At 37.5% G+C, this 18,824-nt stretch overlaps 1 protein-coding gene across 17 annotated transcripts in view; it reads right to left on the reverse strand.

Moving 5' to 3' along the window:
• Positions 1-18,824, reverse strand: part of ZNF385B (zinc finger protein 385B) — a 400,466-nt gene that overhangs the window by 21,666 nt on the left and 359,976 nt on the right. For all 17 annotated transcript variants that reach the window (XM_059394258.1, XM_059394257.1, XM_059394260.1 and 14 more), the window contains one exon: positions 7,821-7,983. In XM_059394258.1, the coding sequence (XP_059250241.1) occupies positions 7,821-7,983 (163 nt within the window). The remainder of the gene's footprint in view (positions 1-7,820; positions 7,984-18,824) is intronic.

Consider the following 18,824-nt stretch of genomic DNA (forward strand, 5'->3'; position numbering starts at 1 on the left):
AATTTGTGGGGTACAGTGAGAATTGAGCTGAAATTCCCCAAAGTGCTTAGTATCAGTGCCTTGAACACAGAATCTACAAATATTTACTGTGCGATTCTATTTGGTCATCCACCCATCTCAAAAAATATTTCACTGTCAGAGAATTCTTCCTGAAGCAAATAAGTGGGATGTCATAAAATATTTGTAATAACCTTTGTTAAAACCTCAGGGGGCATTTTTGGTGGTGCATTTACAAAATTACTCGATGTACATACAAAATCCTCTTATATTCCCATATCCTGTCAATGCAGAAAGGTTGTAAATAAATGTAATCAAAAGAGATGAATACCAGTTAAAATACGTCTGAAGATGAGAAAATCTTCCAATAGTGTTATAAGCCTTAACGAGGAGATAGTTGAGGTTTTGCTTTTTGGAATGTTTTATAACATATCCCTAGTAAATTATAAGTTAATGGATCCTCAGCAGGTCAGAAGTGAGTCTCAACTTTTGGTTCATTTTCTTAGAGTGATGCTACGGAAATAGTTTTCAGAAGTGGAGAAATTAACAATAAATGCTCAGTCTTATTTTGAAGCAATATAAAATCCTCACAAGTTTCAGAAGTTGGCTTCCTGAGTCTGACAAACACTTAACTATCTAAGAACCTTTAGCCTTGCCTGGCAGGATGCTGTTGTCAAATTCAAGGTGGATGGGCAAAGATGGAGGCAGATTCCATTTTTCAATTGACTTTGAAAGTCTTAATGATATATGTACATTTCATGAAAATATGAGCCTTAGTATAATGGTCTGTTCTTTTTAGACAGATGGGACTCAATTTATGTTCTACATGATTGTACCCCAGAATTTCAGACTTAAGATGTTTGTCATAAATATAGTTAATCTATTATTTTATGAGGGATACTAAATCTCAGCCTCCTGGATTTGGATAGATGTATGCCAAATTTATGATGGCACTTGTCTATAAATGACAGATGCTGCCAAAGCAGAGCACTATCATTTTCTTCAAGTCAACAGCACAAGGTCTTGTTGCCAGAGACAGAAAGGGGAAGAGGCAGTTACAAAGAGCTTGCTGGTTAATCGATGGAGTCCTGTGGCAGTCAGCGGAAATGAGAAGTTGTCATTTGGAAAACTTGGCCCCATTTGTAACAACACATAAAAACTATGAAACACACAGGGGAACCCATAAAAATGACGAGCCAAGGGTCTCTCCATTTGTATCCCTGGCAGAAAGAGTCTTTGACAAAATTGAAAATACACTTTCATAAAGCAATAGGGTAACCAGAAAAAACTGACCTACAGCTTTGCCAGGTAAATCATACTAATCTACTAGTTGATAACTACTTCTGGTTCATGCCCGTGGAATTGCCACAACGCAGAAGCACAATATGGCTGGAAACGAAAATGAGCTGTTCTGAGGTATGCTATCCCTTTTCCTTCCTTCTTTTGTCGTTTCTGACAAAAAGCTCCCATGGTACAATCATGGGTATGGGCTACATAAAACAATTTCCCTATCCCCAGTGGGAATATTTTATTTTTAAATTTTATTTATTTGACAGAGTACACAAGTAGGCAGAGAGGCAGGCAGAGAGAGAGAAGGGGAAGTGGGCTCCCTGCTGAGCAGAGAGCCCGATGGGGGGCTCGATCCCAGCATGCTGGGATCATGACCTGAGCCGAAGGCAGAGGCTTTAACCCACTGAGCCACCCAGGCCCCCCCCCCAGTGGGAATATTTTAGATGGAATGATTCCAAATGCTATTGAAGCTGTGGACAGACTTCAGGACAAGCCAGCTGGACCCTTTAGAGGGCAGTTCAAGGTTTCTGCCATATTGGGGATGCCCTCCCTAGTGTTCTCCTCTATTTCAGCAAGGATATTTGGCTCTGTAATTGTCAGACTAGTTTTGAGAACATTTGTCATTTACTCAAAATGAGTATTTTCATTCAAACTTGCCCTGGAAAAGATCTGTAATGTCTAAAGCTTTGTTCTGTTGCAGTTAAATGCTACAGACAATATACTGCATAGGAAATAAGGATTCTTAATAAAACAAAGCCTTAATGCTTCTTTTAGTTTCATAGTTTCTCCTGAAAAGTATCAACAGTCAGCAAGTAATTTAAAAGTAATCCATGGAGGTGAGCAGGAGGATTGGGTTAAACAGGTGCTGGGTATTAAGGGGGGCACTTGTGATGAGCCTTGGGTGTTGTGCGTGGGTGATGAATCGCTAGGTTCTACACCTGAAACTAATATTAGACTGTACGTTAACAGCTGGAATTTAAATAAGAATTCTACCTAAAGTAATGTATGGTCCTACTCACTAATTCTTTTAAAAAGTGGTTTCGTGATTTCTGACTTTGCCCACTGGGACACTTGTATTTATTCCTAAGGAAGAAAAGTTTAGAAGTAATGGGAGTAATGACATATGTGTGGGTCAGGAAGTCCTGACTTTATTGGGATATGAATGGTGTGACCTTATGTGAACTAATTCGCGTTTCCTTGACCCAGGTTCCTCATCATTACGATATTTTGGGGAGCAGCTTGAAGGTGGTAACCATATATTATTTTTCTTTGTAGCCCTAATATCCAACACATTAACAAATACACACACAATAGGTTGGAAGCTCTTTGAGGGCAAGAAAATGTTTTTGTGTTCACTGTCGCACCCTAGTATCTGGCAATACACTACATCATTTAGTATAGAAAACAAATATTTCCTGAGTAGATAAATGGATATAAAGTTTGTTGCATGAGTGAATGAAAGATGGATACTAATTTCTGCCCTAACAGTCAAAGGGATATGGAGAGGTTCATGCAAAAACACATATGTGACTGGATTTTATAAATTGAACAAATTTAAGGTGTTCCTATTGTTATATTTCAAGCAGAACATGCTGGTTTCATTATCTTTGCTCTTAATTGCATTTATAAATACATCTATAGCGTTTTGAATCATTCCATCTGCTTTCATCTGGTTAGACAGCAACTGATTAAAAGCTGTTTAGTTCTAAATAGCTTTACATACTTTGAACTAGAAATGGATTTTCCCCATTTGATATCTAATTAATTAAAAAAAATCTAGTGTTAAGAGTAGACATATGGACCATTAGGTTGACTACCACAATATTTTATCATTAGGTTGATTATAAAAATATTTTATTATTTTCAAGAATAAGGCTTTTTGAAGGCTCTGGGCTTTTCTGAACCCGTTACGAGGGGTCAAATGCTGTCACAAAGAGCATTCCACTTGATGTATAGGACATATTATCACAGGAAAGTGTACTGTCATATGGCATTATGACACTTGAACTCCAGGGAGAAATTTGGGTTGAGTGTCTGGCTAATACGTTCCAGCCATCTTCCTGAAGCTGTTTAATGCTTGCTGTGTTTTGACCCTAATTCTCCTAAAGCACATTTCTCCTCCCTCCTACCATGTTTTGAACTCCCACTGATGCATCATTAGAAGTTGGGATGGATCCTGGGAGACCATGAAACCATTTCTTCGCATTTTACATCTAATTCTACACCAACTTCTAAAAGGTGAATGGGACAATTATTTTTTAATTTTTTTTCAAAGATTTTATTTATTTATTTGACAGAGAGAGATCACAAGTAGGCAGGGAGGCAGGCAGAGAGAGAGAGAGAGAGGAGGAAGCAGGCTCCCCACCAAGGAGGGAGCCTGATACGGGGCTCGATTCCAGGACCCTGGGATCATGACCTGAGCCGAAGGCAGAGGCTTTAACCCACTGAGCCACCCAGGCACCCCAGGGACAACTATTTTTAACTGCCTTTAATGAAGCATATTTAATTTTTTTTCAATCACGTGGTCAGAACTTCTTACAATCAATGAAATACAAACTATTATTGTTTAAACTAATTTTGTTTACTGACCTGAGAGGAAAAAAAAGGAAAGCTTGCCACAATACCCTGAAATATTTATATCTGATAGCTCCATTCTAACAAATCTATCTGGATTACACAGATCCAGCTACAATGTGAGCCCCATGGTATCTCCAAATGGATCATAAAATTAAAAAAAAGAAGTTGCCACTTCTTAGAATAAATAATCTGTGCTCTTGAGGAAGAGGCAGAGATCATCTGTGGGTGCCATGTTCCTTGCTGGATACTCTGAAATAACACTTCTCCTTGACTGCTATTTGGTGAATCCCAGGATGCTGCCCTCCTAGAAGGTCCCTCCCTTAATTAAATTAATTCTGGCTATTTCTGTTCCCTCAAGATTTGCCCTCTATTGCTAGGTTACTGCTCCTAAAATATGAGACTGGAAACTGAATTAGTCAACGATATGGATGTTGTGAATCTGGATATTTGAAATCTGGTGGCTGAGACATCAAGTAACAAATACATTCATTTTGATTTAAATGTCTAAAAATCATGTAAATGCTGCTTAAGACCACTTGATAGGAACTCTTCTTTCAGAAGAGAAAGGCCAATGCTAGGCAAACCATGGTTTTCCACTCTGACTGTTACTCTGATTTTTGACTAACTCCTTAGGAACAGTGTTGTCTGAAATAAAAGATTTGGTCAATTAAGTGCCACAGTCACTATTCCTCTTCCCTTCTCCCTCTTCTTCATCTCTACATTCTACCTAGACCATTTATAAAGGACTGGTTTTCGTGTCCTCTGTTCTTCTAAGACAGGGACTCTGAGTGTGTGTGTGTGTGTGTGTCTGTGTGTGTGTGTGTGTTTTAAGTGGGCTCCATGCTGAGCTCGAACTCATGACCTTGAGATCAAGAATCAGATGCTTAACTGACTGAGCCACTTAGGAGTCCTCTAAAATAGGGTTTAAAACGAAATAAAAACCAGTTTCCAAAAAATCTATAACTTTGACAAAGCGGAGGGAGCTTTTTAAGGATTTAGAAACAGATAGTCAGCAATAGGTTACATATCACATTGTTTAGGCCAGATTGCCCATCTGGGCAAGGTTTCTAATTTTCCAACTTGAAAATTCTACTACATATATGTGGGAATTCTTATTTATTTGAAGGTGACAAAAGAACATATGTATCTATTTAGCAAACACAACACATTTTATTTTTAAATGGTGCCATCTTTGACAACTTTGGTATTGCCTTTGCTGATATGATAGAACAAATAGTGTATTCCATTAGTATTAATATTTATGGAAAGCATGGGGAAAGGAAAAAATAAAGTGAATGATCCAACCAATGAATTATCAAATCATTTATACAGATTTTGAGTAAGGAAACATGGAGAATGAACTAGCCCCAAAACACATGTGGTTGTCATTACTTCTGGTCCGAGTCTCAACAGTGACACAGTGAGTGAAGCCAATACTATTACACCAAGTACTCTGGGGTGGATAGAGAAGTGGCAGAGGAAGCAGACAATGCAGGATTAGAGACCACCTCAGAGCTATTGAGGAAGAGATTCTGTGGTTGAGATTTGTTTTCCCCTCTCCCCACTCTCATCCCCTAGGATCATTCTAGATCTCAATTCTCTTCCCTTGTTTATACCATTGCCTGGTGTGTCCCTATTGCTTACAAGGCAAACACAAGTGCTTAGAAAGTCTCTTTCATTGAGACCTAACTAGTTTTTGATGGTAGGAATAAATGCTTTGAATTGTTTAAACTTTAACATATGCTCATTGGGTACCTTGCAGGTATGAGAAAAGCTGTGATTGTGGCCCAGGCCCCTGATTTTCCATTTCTAGATTGCTCTTTCCTTGGGTCTATCCCCTAGTCTTTGACTTTTTTTTGTACTTCCTTTCTTCTTCCACATCTTTCCTTCTCTCTCTTTTTTAAAAGATTTTATTTATGACAGACAGAGATCACAAGTAGGCAGAGAGGCAGACAGAGAGATAGGAGGAAGCAGGTTCTCCACAGAGCAGAGATCCTGATGCGGGGCTCAATCCCAGGACCCTGAGACCATGACCTGAGCCAAAGGCAGAGGCTTAACCCACTGACACCCAGGCGCCCCTTTCCTTCTCTCGTTAACTGTCTTCTATACTTTCATTGATTCTGCTTTCATTGATTCTTCTTAATTTCCATTTTTAACATTTTTTTTCCTGCTCAATACTTTTACTACTATCCCTGGACAAACCCAGTTCCCAAATAATTCATAACTAAGGGGAACACTGAGCACACACAACAGCAACACTGGAACATTTACAATACCTACCAACTGTGCTATTAGCTCAAGACAGAAAATAGGCTGAAAGAATGGAGTGACACTAACTTCCATTGTTTTATCATGTTGTACATAAGTTCTGCTGTGCTTAAGGAGCATAATCCAGGTAATAAAACCTTTGGCAGAGTGTTGTTTCATAGAGGCAACAATATCCTGTAGAAAATGAAACCAAGCAGGAAGTCAGGAGATGATGGATTCTTCCAAACACTGGGTAACCTCCAGTAAATAACTCCTGCACTGTGGACCCCGGCTTGGTTTACCATTTTGTAAACCTTAATATCTGATAGACCTGTGTAAAGGATTAATTAGATAATATACATAAAAAGACTTTGTTCTTTAGAAGGGGAGAAGTGTGATGTAATAATCTAGTATTTATTATCTGTTCATCAGATAACATGATTTAGTGATTCTATCAAACCAAGAATAAATGTTTTTATTATCAAATTTGGCTTAACTCACTCCTACGCTGCAGGGTGGTTGGAACCACCATTCCTGAGACCTAATCAATAATTGTCCCTTCCCAAATAGTCTTTTTGTCTTACCAGGGTTTTTGAAACTTCCTCTAATACTAGTAGGTTTGCTCTCCTCCAAAGCCCTGAGGAGCCACAAGAAAGCATTCTTAAGTCTTCTCCTAAAATTCTACAATGATTTCAAGAACAGAAGAGAATCAGAAGTGTGTGTCTGTGTGTGTGTGCGGGCACGCATGTGCTTCCAACAACACAAAGGTCCTCAAAAAGAGTCAAACATTGAGAAAGGGATATATGCTCTTAGTCACCCTTGATAGACACGGTTCCTCAGTTAGTTACTGAAACACGATTACTTATCTATTTATCCAACCTGGGCCTGAGAGGCAGTATGAAAACCTTCTAAACATCCAATTTTATGGTGTACATGCTAGAAAATGAATTTTTTTCTCTTCTTCCTGAATCATTCAGTTTGAACTTACTTAGAAAAACTGCTGATTCATTGGACTATGAAATACAGACTCTTCTTAAGAGGCATTTCCTGTAGTAGCCCATTTCCAATTATGTAAAGCACTTCTGCTAGTCAATTCATAACTTTTTAAATAACTCCCATAAAATCCTCAAGCTCCCCTCAAGAGTTCTGAGGGGAACTCTCCATAGACCTTCAAAAATCAAAATCTTTTATTACTGAACACATTTCCAGATTCATTTAATAATTCCATTTTCAGAAAGCATCACCATTTTGACCCGCCTTTACTGTGGTAAAAGAATATAAAAATGCCTATTAATAAACAACTTTAAGCATTCCTTCACTGAAAAAGTCTACGGCAAAAAACAAACATAAAATGAATAAAAGGTAATAAACTCAGTATTTTAGATCCATTTCTCGATTTTTGTCTAAACACATTATGACCAAGTAGCCTCTACTTACTTTCATGCATATATACATATATATTATATATATATATATTCACACACATACACACATATATACTTAAATGTATGTATTTAACAACATGGAATGGTAACATCAAATGCTTAGGTTCAGTGCAAACACATAACCTTTCCTGTGAAGGAAACATATTAATATTATAAAAACAAATCATGGAGAGTAACATGCAACAGCTGAGGAGAGAAGAACAGGGTTGGGGCAGGGGACCCGGAGAAACACAAAGAATGTAAAGAACAAAAAGTGTCATTGACCTGATTTGTCAGAGCTGTTGCCTGTGATTGGAGTGATGGAGCAGCTGGGATTAGCCTTTGCGCTGTCCTTGGAAGAAACCATTTTGGGTTTATTTTTCGTTGCCTCTAGTGCTTTGACCTTCTTGGCATGTTTACTTCCTTTGTAGTGGGCCTCGGCCTGGCTCTACAAAGGAGAACAAATCAGGCTCATTTTTTTGCTACTTACAAACACCACAATGGATGATCATGCAGGAAAATATACATTCAATCGTAGGCACCACGGACATTTACAACTCAGCCCTCAACAAGGTTTTTGGCATTTAAGGAATTGGTAGACCAGTTCCTAAGGGGGTTTTGTGTCTTGAAACCCTCAGTACGGCACAGAGGACCCGTGTCTTTAAAACCCAGACATTATTATGAGTGGACACCAGGGCCAGGGCACACTTCTGATGAAGCTGAGCCTTGTCACTGGTGCCCTCCCGCCACTGCCCGTTGGGGTTCCTCTTCAAACACTGAGCTGGCAGCAAGCTGCTGCCAGTGTCCTTCTACAAATACTCCATTTTGTTTCCTTTCAGGTAAAAGCCGGTTTGCCTGTATCTACTTTCTTCTAGGCTCTGCTGTCTCAGAGATCAACTGATGTAACAGCAAGCTGCTGGTGAGTGGAAACAGAGTTACATTTTAGAGTCATCTCCATGTGCTTCTGAAGATCCCAGTTCCAAGAATGGATAATTTAAGCTGCAAAGGAGGGACAGTCCTTGTTTCTAATCTCAGAAGTGATTCTGAAGTCAAAGCAGTTAGTGTCCCAATCACTTGTACTCAAAGTATAGGTGGAACTGTGACTTCAATACCAGATAAAAAGGAAGAAAAGAGATCAAGACAAGTGACTACTAAAAACCTTTAAAAGACAAAAACAAATTACAGCAAAACAAGAAAACATTTAACCAATTTATTGGCATTTGGAAATCTTCTCTCTGTCTAAAAATAAGGATTTTGTATTTTGGGCATCTAGCACGAATACACATATTAACAATAGAATCTAAGTATATTCACTTCAATTTCATTTTGAGTAGACCCTGAAAATAAAAACATGCATTTGATAAAAATAAAAAACCAAATTATGACATAGATTATATGACCTATTAGCTTAGTTATAAAGGTGAAATAGGTGATAAACTTATCATAAAGTGAGTTTTCAATACAATTTTTAAAATAATAACTTTTTTTAATGTCAATTTTCCTTATACATTTGTATGTACTTAAAGATGATTATATTAATGCTTTCATCACTTTCCTCAACAAGCAGAATACAGGGTGTGTGTGTGTGTGTGTGTGTGAGTGAGCACATGTGTAAGTAGGTGGGTAGAAGTGACAATGGACTGAACAAGCCAGGTTTTAATTCTATATTTCAACTAACGGTATGAACGTGATTTCCTTAGCACAGAACACTGATCACCCGAGGTCAAAAGCCTTATATTGATGGCATACAGGACCTAACTTCCTCAACATCTTTTCATAAATTTCATTGTAGATCATCATCGACTTATAATTACTCTTAGTTGGTTGCTCAAGGACTTCTCACACTGTTCTCTGCCAGGTTGGAAAAAATAATGATACCAAGGGAGGAGAAAAGTGGAACATAACTTATTTACTTATTAGTTACCAAGAATGCTTAAATGCAGCTAATATGGATTATTGGATACAAATTAAGAAAATACACAAATAAAAATTTAAAAATTGATTACATGAAGAGATAATAATAGTGACTAGCATTACTGAGGCTCTGCCAAGCACAGTTATAACTGTATTATGTGTATTAGCTCATTTAATCCTCATAATATTCTGTGTGGTAGGTACTATTATTAATTAGCATTTTACAGAAAGAAAACTAGGCACGGAGAAGTTAAATAACATATCAAAAGTCACAGAGGTAGGTGTAGAAGCCACTTTGTCCATCTGAAATGCTTACATGAACACTCCTATTTAACTGTATGCCCACACATTTACATACACATATTCACTCTGAGCTAACATTATAATTGTAATAAAAGGAAAAACTTTTTTAAAAAAGGGAAAAATTACACACTGGGAAGCCACACTGCTTTTAATGACCCAGTGAAGATTATGTCTTAACAGAAGCTTCTATGAGTAGGAAAAATCTACTTCATGGAAAATACTCACATAGTATGTTAGGCCTGCTCCTTCCTAAAGAGCTAAGTAAGTCCCATCGTTTAGGTATATAACAATTTCTACATGATATCAGGATACCTAATAACTCGTCTTTCCAAGTATACTGAATATGTGATGTTACTTTAGTGCCCTCCGGCTAAATAAACATATGGTTCTCTAAATAAAACCTCCTAGCACAAGATAAGCAGAGTGTCATTTCCTCATTACAATTTCCTGGCATCACTGCAGAAAGTTAACAGCATGAATTAGCACTTGAGATAAAGATCCAGCTAAGTGACACCTTGCTAGATGCCAAGATGGAAAGAACTCTCCAGAGCCACGATCCACTTTCCTTTTGAGTTCTGGGGCACGGAGAGAAGTGCAGCAAGGGAGCTTAGCTTCTACTCAATGTTATTTGGGAAGGACTCATGGAATAAAGATAGTGGCAGGCACCACTCATTCACATTTGGCATCTTTCCAATTCCCATGTGGTATTCTTGGTAGTAGCACTTTGCTCTCCTCAGTGCTGTATCTGGGGCAGTGTCAACAGCTTCCAAATCCTGGGCAAATCTTCAAGTGAAACTGAGACACTGTTAATAGTAACATGATTAACCTGACTTCATTATCTAGGACTCTTCTTAGTTGAGGAGTGAAAGAAACAAGGACAAGAGCCAGAAAACCCATGAACTAGGGAACACAAATCAAGCCCAACCGACCACGGATCTTGTGTCACTTCTGAGAGACCTGGTTGACCAAACTGACTTGCTTTACACCTCAGTGACTGAATGGCAGGCACGTATTTGTCTAGCTCTACTGGCCTGCTTTCTGCTTCTCTGCCAAAAGTACTGCTGTGCCCCTAACTGGCAATGGGCAAAGAAACCTCTTGCCAAGAACTGTCAGAATTAGAGAGTTGCCTAAACTACCATATTGACCGCCACACGAGAATACCTCAGGATCTATGCTCTTCTCTCACATGTCACCTCAGTAGCAGCCTGACCATCTTCTGGCAGAGGAAGAGAGTTGACAGGAAATTACATCCTAGAATTTTCTTATTTGTTTATCTCCATGTTTGTTACTACAGCCTTTTGCTTTCCCAAATCCTCTCCATGTCTCAGGACCCCAATGGTCCAAACAAAAAGGAAAAAGAATGAGATGATGTATTGGTTTAAAAATAAAAACGTAACACTAAAAATATCTAAAATTCACTGTGCTCCCATTTCTGATTTTTACCTTCTTTCTTTTCTTTTTTTTTTTTAAGATTTTATTTATTTATTTATTTGACAGAGATCAGAAGTAGGCAGAGAGACAGGCAGAGAGAGAGAGAGAGGAGGAAGTCTGCTCCCCGCTGAGCAGAGAGTCCGATGCAGGGCTCCATCCTAGGACCCTGAGATCATGACCTGAGTCGAAGGCAGAGGCTTTAACCCACTAAGCCACCCAGGCGCCCCTGAAACACAACTTTAAATTGTGCTCACCTTTTTGGAAAGAAAAACGCAAACTTACAAAGTGTCTGGGGAAGAGCAATGTTACTAGAGAAAGCCCTCAACCATTTATTTACCAGTAGAACTCGTCTTGTTGCACTTAAAATATTAATTAGAACTCTTCCCTTCATTAAAGAAAGTTCATCATTAAAACTATTTGTGTCTATTTTTGAGCTTAGATTTCAGGATGTTAAATGGTGTTGTACGGGAAATAACAGAGGTCAGTTAATTTTCAGAGAAACTCTATAAACTAAAATGTCAAATAAAAAAGATGTCAAATGAACACAGGCTACACTAACAAGGGGAAAACATTATTATTGTACAAAGAATTATTTAATACCTGCCATGTGCTAGACATCCAGAAAAATTAAAAACAAAGACCTCTACTCACAAGAATGGTTGCAAGGAAAAATCATGCATGCAAATAGCCTCAACTCAGACCAAAGAGTGGAATGATAAAATGGGATGTAAAGAGTAAGAAGGAAGGATAGAAGTTACAAGAGGTAAATCTCTTCGGATTGGAGGTGATCATAGACGCTTCAGGAAAAAGAGGTATCACAGTTGGGGCCGGCTCTGGGGGGCACTGTGGTAGAAGGGGGAGAGGGAGGTATTTCAGGCAGAGGGAACAGCATGTGCTAGGGTAGTGAAGTCCTGTGGACTATGCTGTATTAGATAATAAGGAACAAGAGGGAAAGGCCCCTGCATTGTGTTACCCTGAAAATTATCATCCCCTGTAAAAGAACATGTGTAAGAGTGTTCTACAATTTAAAAAAAAATGTTCTTTTTGTAGGCATTTTATAGAGAAAATGATTATAAAGTGGGATGTGGCTTTTACATCACAGATTTTATCCTCTGCTCCAAACTATAATCCTGTATTATAACAACTAAATTATTTCTACTGAAGCTTCAATAATTGTTTGAGATAAAAGCATGGCACTTAAAAATACTACAGTTAAACATATTAAGGAAAAAACTAAAGACTACTGAGTATTAGCTAAATAATTATTTGAATTTTTGCTTTAACAAGACTATTACTAACAACGAAAAGGCTGTTTGCATATACTTGCTGCATTGACAAAATCACACACTCTCAGAGCCAGAGCTATAACGTATGAAACACAAGACGCAAGATGCAAGAACAAGGCTTACTGAATCCAGAGATGGCTGGTAAGTCTTTCTCCTGATATTTGCCGTTGTAAGGTCTACAGTATCAGTAACGACACACTACCGGCTTTGATATTCATTTCATTCAATCCTCAATCTATTGAGATCTCTTGAAAACAAAGTCTAGACAAAAATTACAACCGATATGAGACTTTAGCATAGAAGGACATGATGTTTTTGCTAATTTCTAGTTTATAGCTAAGTGCAACACTCCAGGTTGCTGGAGCCTGTCCAGAGTTTATCGCGTTGCAGAAAGCCGGGAGTGAGCAAATGTGATCCCTGAATTCCTGTGAGCCTGGGTTCTGGCCTCAGACTTTCACATTTAATGGCTTTACATTTCTACATATGTAGAAAACCCCATCAACTCCAAATATTTCTAGGTGACTAAAGAGAAAAGTAGTGGCTGTCTAGGAAGAAATGATGTGCATGCTAGACTGCTAATTCTCTTTGGGTCTAATTTACATTCTATCCAATATCATTAGACAGAAGTGGAGTTCTTCGGCTGCTGCTGCTTTAAAATGCCACTATTTGAATACACAAGCATTACATATATATTTGTTCACATTATCAAAACATTCTCATGTAGGCAAATTAACTCATTTCTTAAAATGCCAAAATCCTGAGTGGGCTTCAAGTTATCAAGTTAATTTTTCAAATGCAGCCAAAGTCTTGATGCTACTGTTTCTTTTCTGGTGCATGATTCATTGGTGGAATTACTTTACACATTGAAACATGGAGAAGCTATAAATGGACCTAAGAACTATGACAGAATTTATACAATGAATTAGAAAAACCTTATTGAGTTTAAAATCATCTGGAATACAGCAAAAGTGTTTTTTTTTTTTAAAGAAAAAGTTTTTTTTTTTTTTAAATAAAATTGTCCTTGCAGAATAGCCACTGAGTAAAATTTTTATAAATCATTTTCCCAGTGAGTTTTATATCTCAATTAGGTGAAGGTAGATTTTAATTTTGGAAGATTCCCAGCAATCTAAGATTCTTTCCCTCAATATCCAATGATACCCTATGTTTCTAGTTTAGGATTGAGTACAGCAGGGCATTAAAGGGACAGTTAGTTATATGAGCTTGACTATGTCAGCTGTGATCTGACCCCCAAATCCTTTTAGATGAAACCAAATCATGTCATTTCATTGAATTCTGCTCTCTCCTGTTCCCTCCTTTTTTTTTCAAATAAGGCCATAGTTAAAAAACGACTCAACCATATATATGTGTCAAGGTAAAGTTTGTCCCAGAATATTAATTTCCAAATTCTATTCATGAATATTGCAAATTACAGAGATTGTATTTTGAAAAAGATTTTTCCCTCCAGCAATCTAAGGGAAGGAGGTTTTTCTTTGTTTGTTTTTTAAACAATTTTATTTATTTGGCAGAGAGAAAGACAGTGAGAGAGGGAATACAAGCAGAGAGAGAGAGAGAAAGTGAGAGAGGGGGAGTGGGAGAGGGAAAAGCAGGCTTCCTGCTGAGCAGGGAGCCCAATGCCGGCTTGATCCTAGGACCCTGGGATCATGACCTGAGTCGAAGGCAGATGCTTAACGACTAAGCCACCCAGGCGCCCCAGGAAGGAGGTTTATGAGAAGATTTCCAACATAAATAATGGATAAGAAAATGAGATTTATTTAATGCCATGATTTCTTTACCATCATCACACTTTAGTTAGAAATTCCACAGAAAGTGTCTGAAATGCTTATCCTAAGAAAATAAGACTGCTTACTTCTCCATTTCATATTACAATTTTGAAGGGTATATTTACTTTGTCTTCTGGGTTGAAGGTTAATATCTGAGTCAATTTAATGATAAATGTATGTGTAAACTCCTAGTAGTTGTTCTAGAGTTCAGTTGAGACAAGAGAAGTTTAAATATACCCTGGAGAAATGTGCCCTTAAAGTCTCTCCCAAATCCAAAGGGGATCAAATCATGAACTCTACACAGAATGCATTCATAAACCAGATTCTCCGAATTATTACGCTGAAAATGGGAAAGCAGTGTTCTGTATACTAACACAATCTTGAGTATGAAATGATGAGAACATTTATAATTTATAAAAATATCTAATTTTTTCAAAGAATTATGCATATAGGGACCTAATGTGTTAGAACTTTTAAATCTTAGAATTTTTATGAAACACATGGATACTGTCTTTTATTTTTATATAATATAGTACCAAACATTAAGAATTTGGTAATAATTACTTAATATTCTTTTTTTTTTTAAAGATTTTTTTTTATTTATTTATTTGACAGACAGAGATCACAAGTAGGCAGAGAGGCAGGCAGAGAGAGAGAGAGAGAGGGAAGCAGGCTCCCTGTGGAGCAAAGAGCCCGATGCGGGGCTTGATCCCAGGACCCTGAGATCATGACCTGAGCCGAAGGCAGCGGCTTAACCCACTGAGCCACCCAGGCGCCCCTTAATATTCTTAACTCATTTATTTTATGATCATCCCCAAAGTATTCCAAGTAGAAATTGTCTACCTATCCCTAATTATTTTCACATTTTATATTAAACTGGAAAATTTTAGTTAATAATTCTCAGCTAGCTTGAAATATAAAGAAGGGTATCTCAGAGTTTATAGTGATTTCCCACTTACATTCTAAGTATCTAACATGTGTGAGAGTGCTGCTATCTTTCAGTGGGGAAATAGATTGCCATTATGTGCTTTATAAGAACGATTTTTGGTACTCAATGATAAGTAATGCAATATAATTTAAATCCATGCACCAAAGCTGTGACTCTCCAGCTAACTAATTTAAGTCTTCTGATGGTCTTTTAAATTAGGCTCCCAGGCTTCCACACATTAATTTTTAATCAGTCTAGAAGGTATTACATTTTCTTCCATTTCCATATTAAGGAAATTTACATAAATGATACAAAATAAATCTAAAATTAGAATTTGCATTATGTCTCTTTATATTTGATATATAATATCCCTAAAGTAGACAAAAGTGGCACAGTAACTCTGAAAGTACAAGGATCAGAAAATTGGTTGAAGAATGCCTTTAGCAATATCTTATATATATTTAATATATTATTTATGTATCATTACTCATTTGAAAATCTTTTACAGAATGGTTTGCTAAAACTCATACCCCAAAGCCTTAAACCAATTCTTAAACTGAGCAGACATTTTATAATTCAAAATTAAGAAAATATGTAAATATAAAGATTAATACCATATCCTTTCAAAGTATACAGATAAAACTAAGAAAAAACAATGAAACTATACATATTTAGCAGTCACTTAGCCAACCCAAGTCATATTAAGGTTGTTTGTACTCTAAAGTACCAGATTAAACTAGAAATTTTCATTCCCGGTTAATCTGGTCAACCTTCTAACATATGTGAAATTGGTCTCCTGGAGATAAAACTAAAATAAAAATTCCTTTGAATTTGATTTACCCATACATATAAAAATATTTCAGTATAATCAGCCAAGTGGACTTCTAGTTTCTGATTCTGTGTAATGTTGTCCAAAAGTTCTATTCACCAGTAATAATCACAATACTGGTTGTTCATATAATGTATGAAAATCATTAATGTGGACTCTTACTCATTTCTGAGTCTTCTGAAGTACCTATTGTGTAGTACAGACTCAATAAAAAGTTTTTGAATTGAATATAATATATAAATGGGACAGAGCAGGGAAAATCTTCTAAAAGCAGAATTTAAAGCTGAGTGTTCATTCAGTCTTTCATTCAACAAATGCATATTGAAACCTATTATGTTTCAAGCATAATTCTCAGTGTTGTGGGATGCAGGTCTAATAAAACTTACATTCTATCAGGGGAGATGGCTAATAAAATATAAATATATATAGATATAGTTAAGTGATTAAGTGATAAGTGATACATTTATGAATATGTTAGGGCATGCTATAGAAACAATCCAGAAAGTTAAGACAAGTAGACTCTGATGGGATGGGGTGCCATTTTAGGTACTGAGATAAGTTTTTCTATTGAGGGAACATTTGTAGAGAGAACTAAATGAAGTGAGGGAGTAAAGCAGGTAGATAGACGGTAGAAAAGCATTTCAGGTCCAGTGAATAGCAAATGGCCATGTAAGATTTTGACTTTAATCTGAAGAGCTGGAAAATTCCTACAGTGTTTTGAACAGACAAGTAACCTTGTTTGACTTCCGTTTATAAAAAGATTACTCTGGTTCTTGTGTGGAGGACAAGTTACATGTGTACATGTACAGGGTGAGGAGACTGGGGTTGAGGCAAAGTTTAAAAGGAAGCTGTTTTCAGTCTTTAAGGCAAGAGATAACAAGGGTTCAAAGTCAAATCTGATAGCAGCAAAGACCTGCTAGAAGGAAAGAAAAGACAGGAGAGTAAGACCTAGAAAGCAAAACAGGGAGTAATAGTGTTCTTAAATATACAGATTTCAAATTTCAGGAGCACTATACACCCAAAGCCAGAGCTTTTTTTTTTTTTTTTAGATTTTATTTATTTATTTGACAGGGATCACAAGTAGGCAGAGAGGCAGGCAGAGAGAGAGGAGGAAGCAGGCTCGGAGCAGAGAGCCCGATGCGGGGCTCGATCCCAAGACCTTGGGATCATGACCTGAGCTGAAGGCAGAGGCTTTAACCCACTGAGCCACCCAGGCACCCCAAGCCAGAGCTTTTTAGAGAAATATATTCCTATTCCTCCAATTAAGGTACGTCTCTCAATCCAGAGATGCTATTTCTTTTTGCTTTCCTCAAGTCTATGATCCCTTTTCTTTTTTAACATTTATATTCAAAACTCCTTTCCCAAATAAATCCTTATGATCAAGGTCTAAACAAGCTCTAATCTCCCCAACCCAAATGAATCATCTTTCAACCCCCATTCAGCCTTAACTTTTCACCCTATTACTCTGCTCCCTCTCACAGACTAATTTGTTAAATTGTGTGCACATCTTCATTTTCTCTACTTGAATCCGGTCCATTTTAATTCCCTGAAACAGATATCGCCAAGACACTGGTGCCCTACAAGCTAAAACCAAGAACATCTTCCCTTACTCATCTTGCTTGAGCAATAGGGTACACCTGACCCTGCTGACCCCTTGCCTCTTCTTTGGAAGGTATTCTTTCCCCGGCTCTTTCCCAAGTCAGCATTTCCCCCATCCTCCGTTCAGAAGCAGTCGCAGGATGTCCGCCCCCACCCCCAGCCCCACCCCCACCCCGGCCTAGTCACTGAATGTTAATATATTCCAAAGCTCAGTTGCAGGCCTTCTTGTCTTCTCACACAAAACCTTCCAAACAAGAGATCAGTCTCATTCCCTAACCACCTCTACAGCAATAATTTCCTGGTGTCCACCTCTCTAGTCTATATCTCTCTTCTGAGTTCCAGACCTAGACTATTCACTTGGATAACTCAAAGCACTTTAAACAGAAGTTCAAAACCAAACTCCTGTGATACCAGACAAGTGATTCACTCAAAAGCCCCTCTTGCTCTCTTGCAATCTGTTCTCTACATGGCAGGCAGCCAGAGTGATATTTTCAAAATGCAAATCTGATCATGTCACTCCTCTGCTTAATATCCTCAATACCTTTTTCACTATTCGTGGTTTAAAATCTAAAATAATCATATGCAAGACCTATATGGCCTACTTCTTACCTATCTTGAGTTTCATTTGGTAGCAGCTATCTTTCATTCTCTGAGGAACTGAAATAGAGTGTGGGTGGAAAATAATTATGGTACCATCCTTTTGCACATGCCTAAAACAGTATCCCTTTTCTCTCTTCCTAATTATTTCCTATTTCTCCTACAGAAGCCAGCCCAAACATTTCTTCCTTAGGAAGCCTTCCATGATGCCCCAGACCAGGCCATATCCTAACTCTTTAAATTCCTTTCTTCATAGCACATCTCACAATTAAAAATAAATAATAAATTTTTATAATTTGATTAATACACATCTTCCCCAACTAGACACCTTCATTAGGCTTGTACTTACAAGATTTTTGTTCTTCATTGTATCCCTTGTACTAAGCACACTGCCTGAGACAGGTTAGGCATTTCATAGATACTGTTTACAATGATGAATGAATGAATGAAAGAATGAGTGACTAAAGAAAGAATCTGTATTATTTGGCAAAAATTAAAGTAAAGTTTGAAGAAGAAAAGTAATTAGAGTTTACTCTAAAAGTTTCAGGCCCAAATGACTGGGAAAATGGTGAAGCAATTAAAAACAACAAAAAGATTCAGTTATGGTGGGGATATGTGTAG

The sequence above is a fragment of the Mustela nigripes genome, chromosome 3, assembly GCF_022355385.1.
Source record: "Mustela nigripes isolate SB6536 chromosome 3, MUSNIG.SB6536, whole genome shotgun sequence".
Lineage (NCBI taxonomy): Eukaryota > Metazoa > Chordata > Mammalia > Carnivora > Mustelidae > Mustela > Mustela nigripes.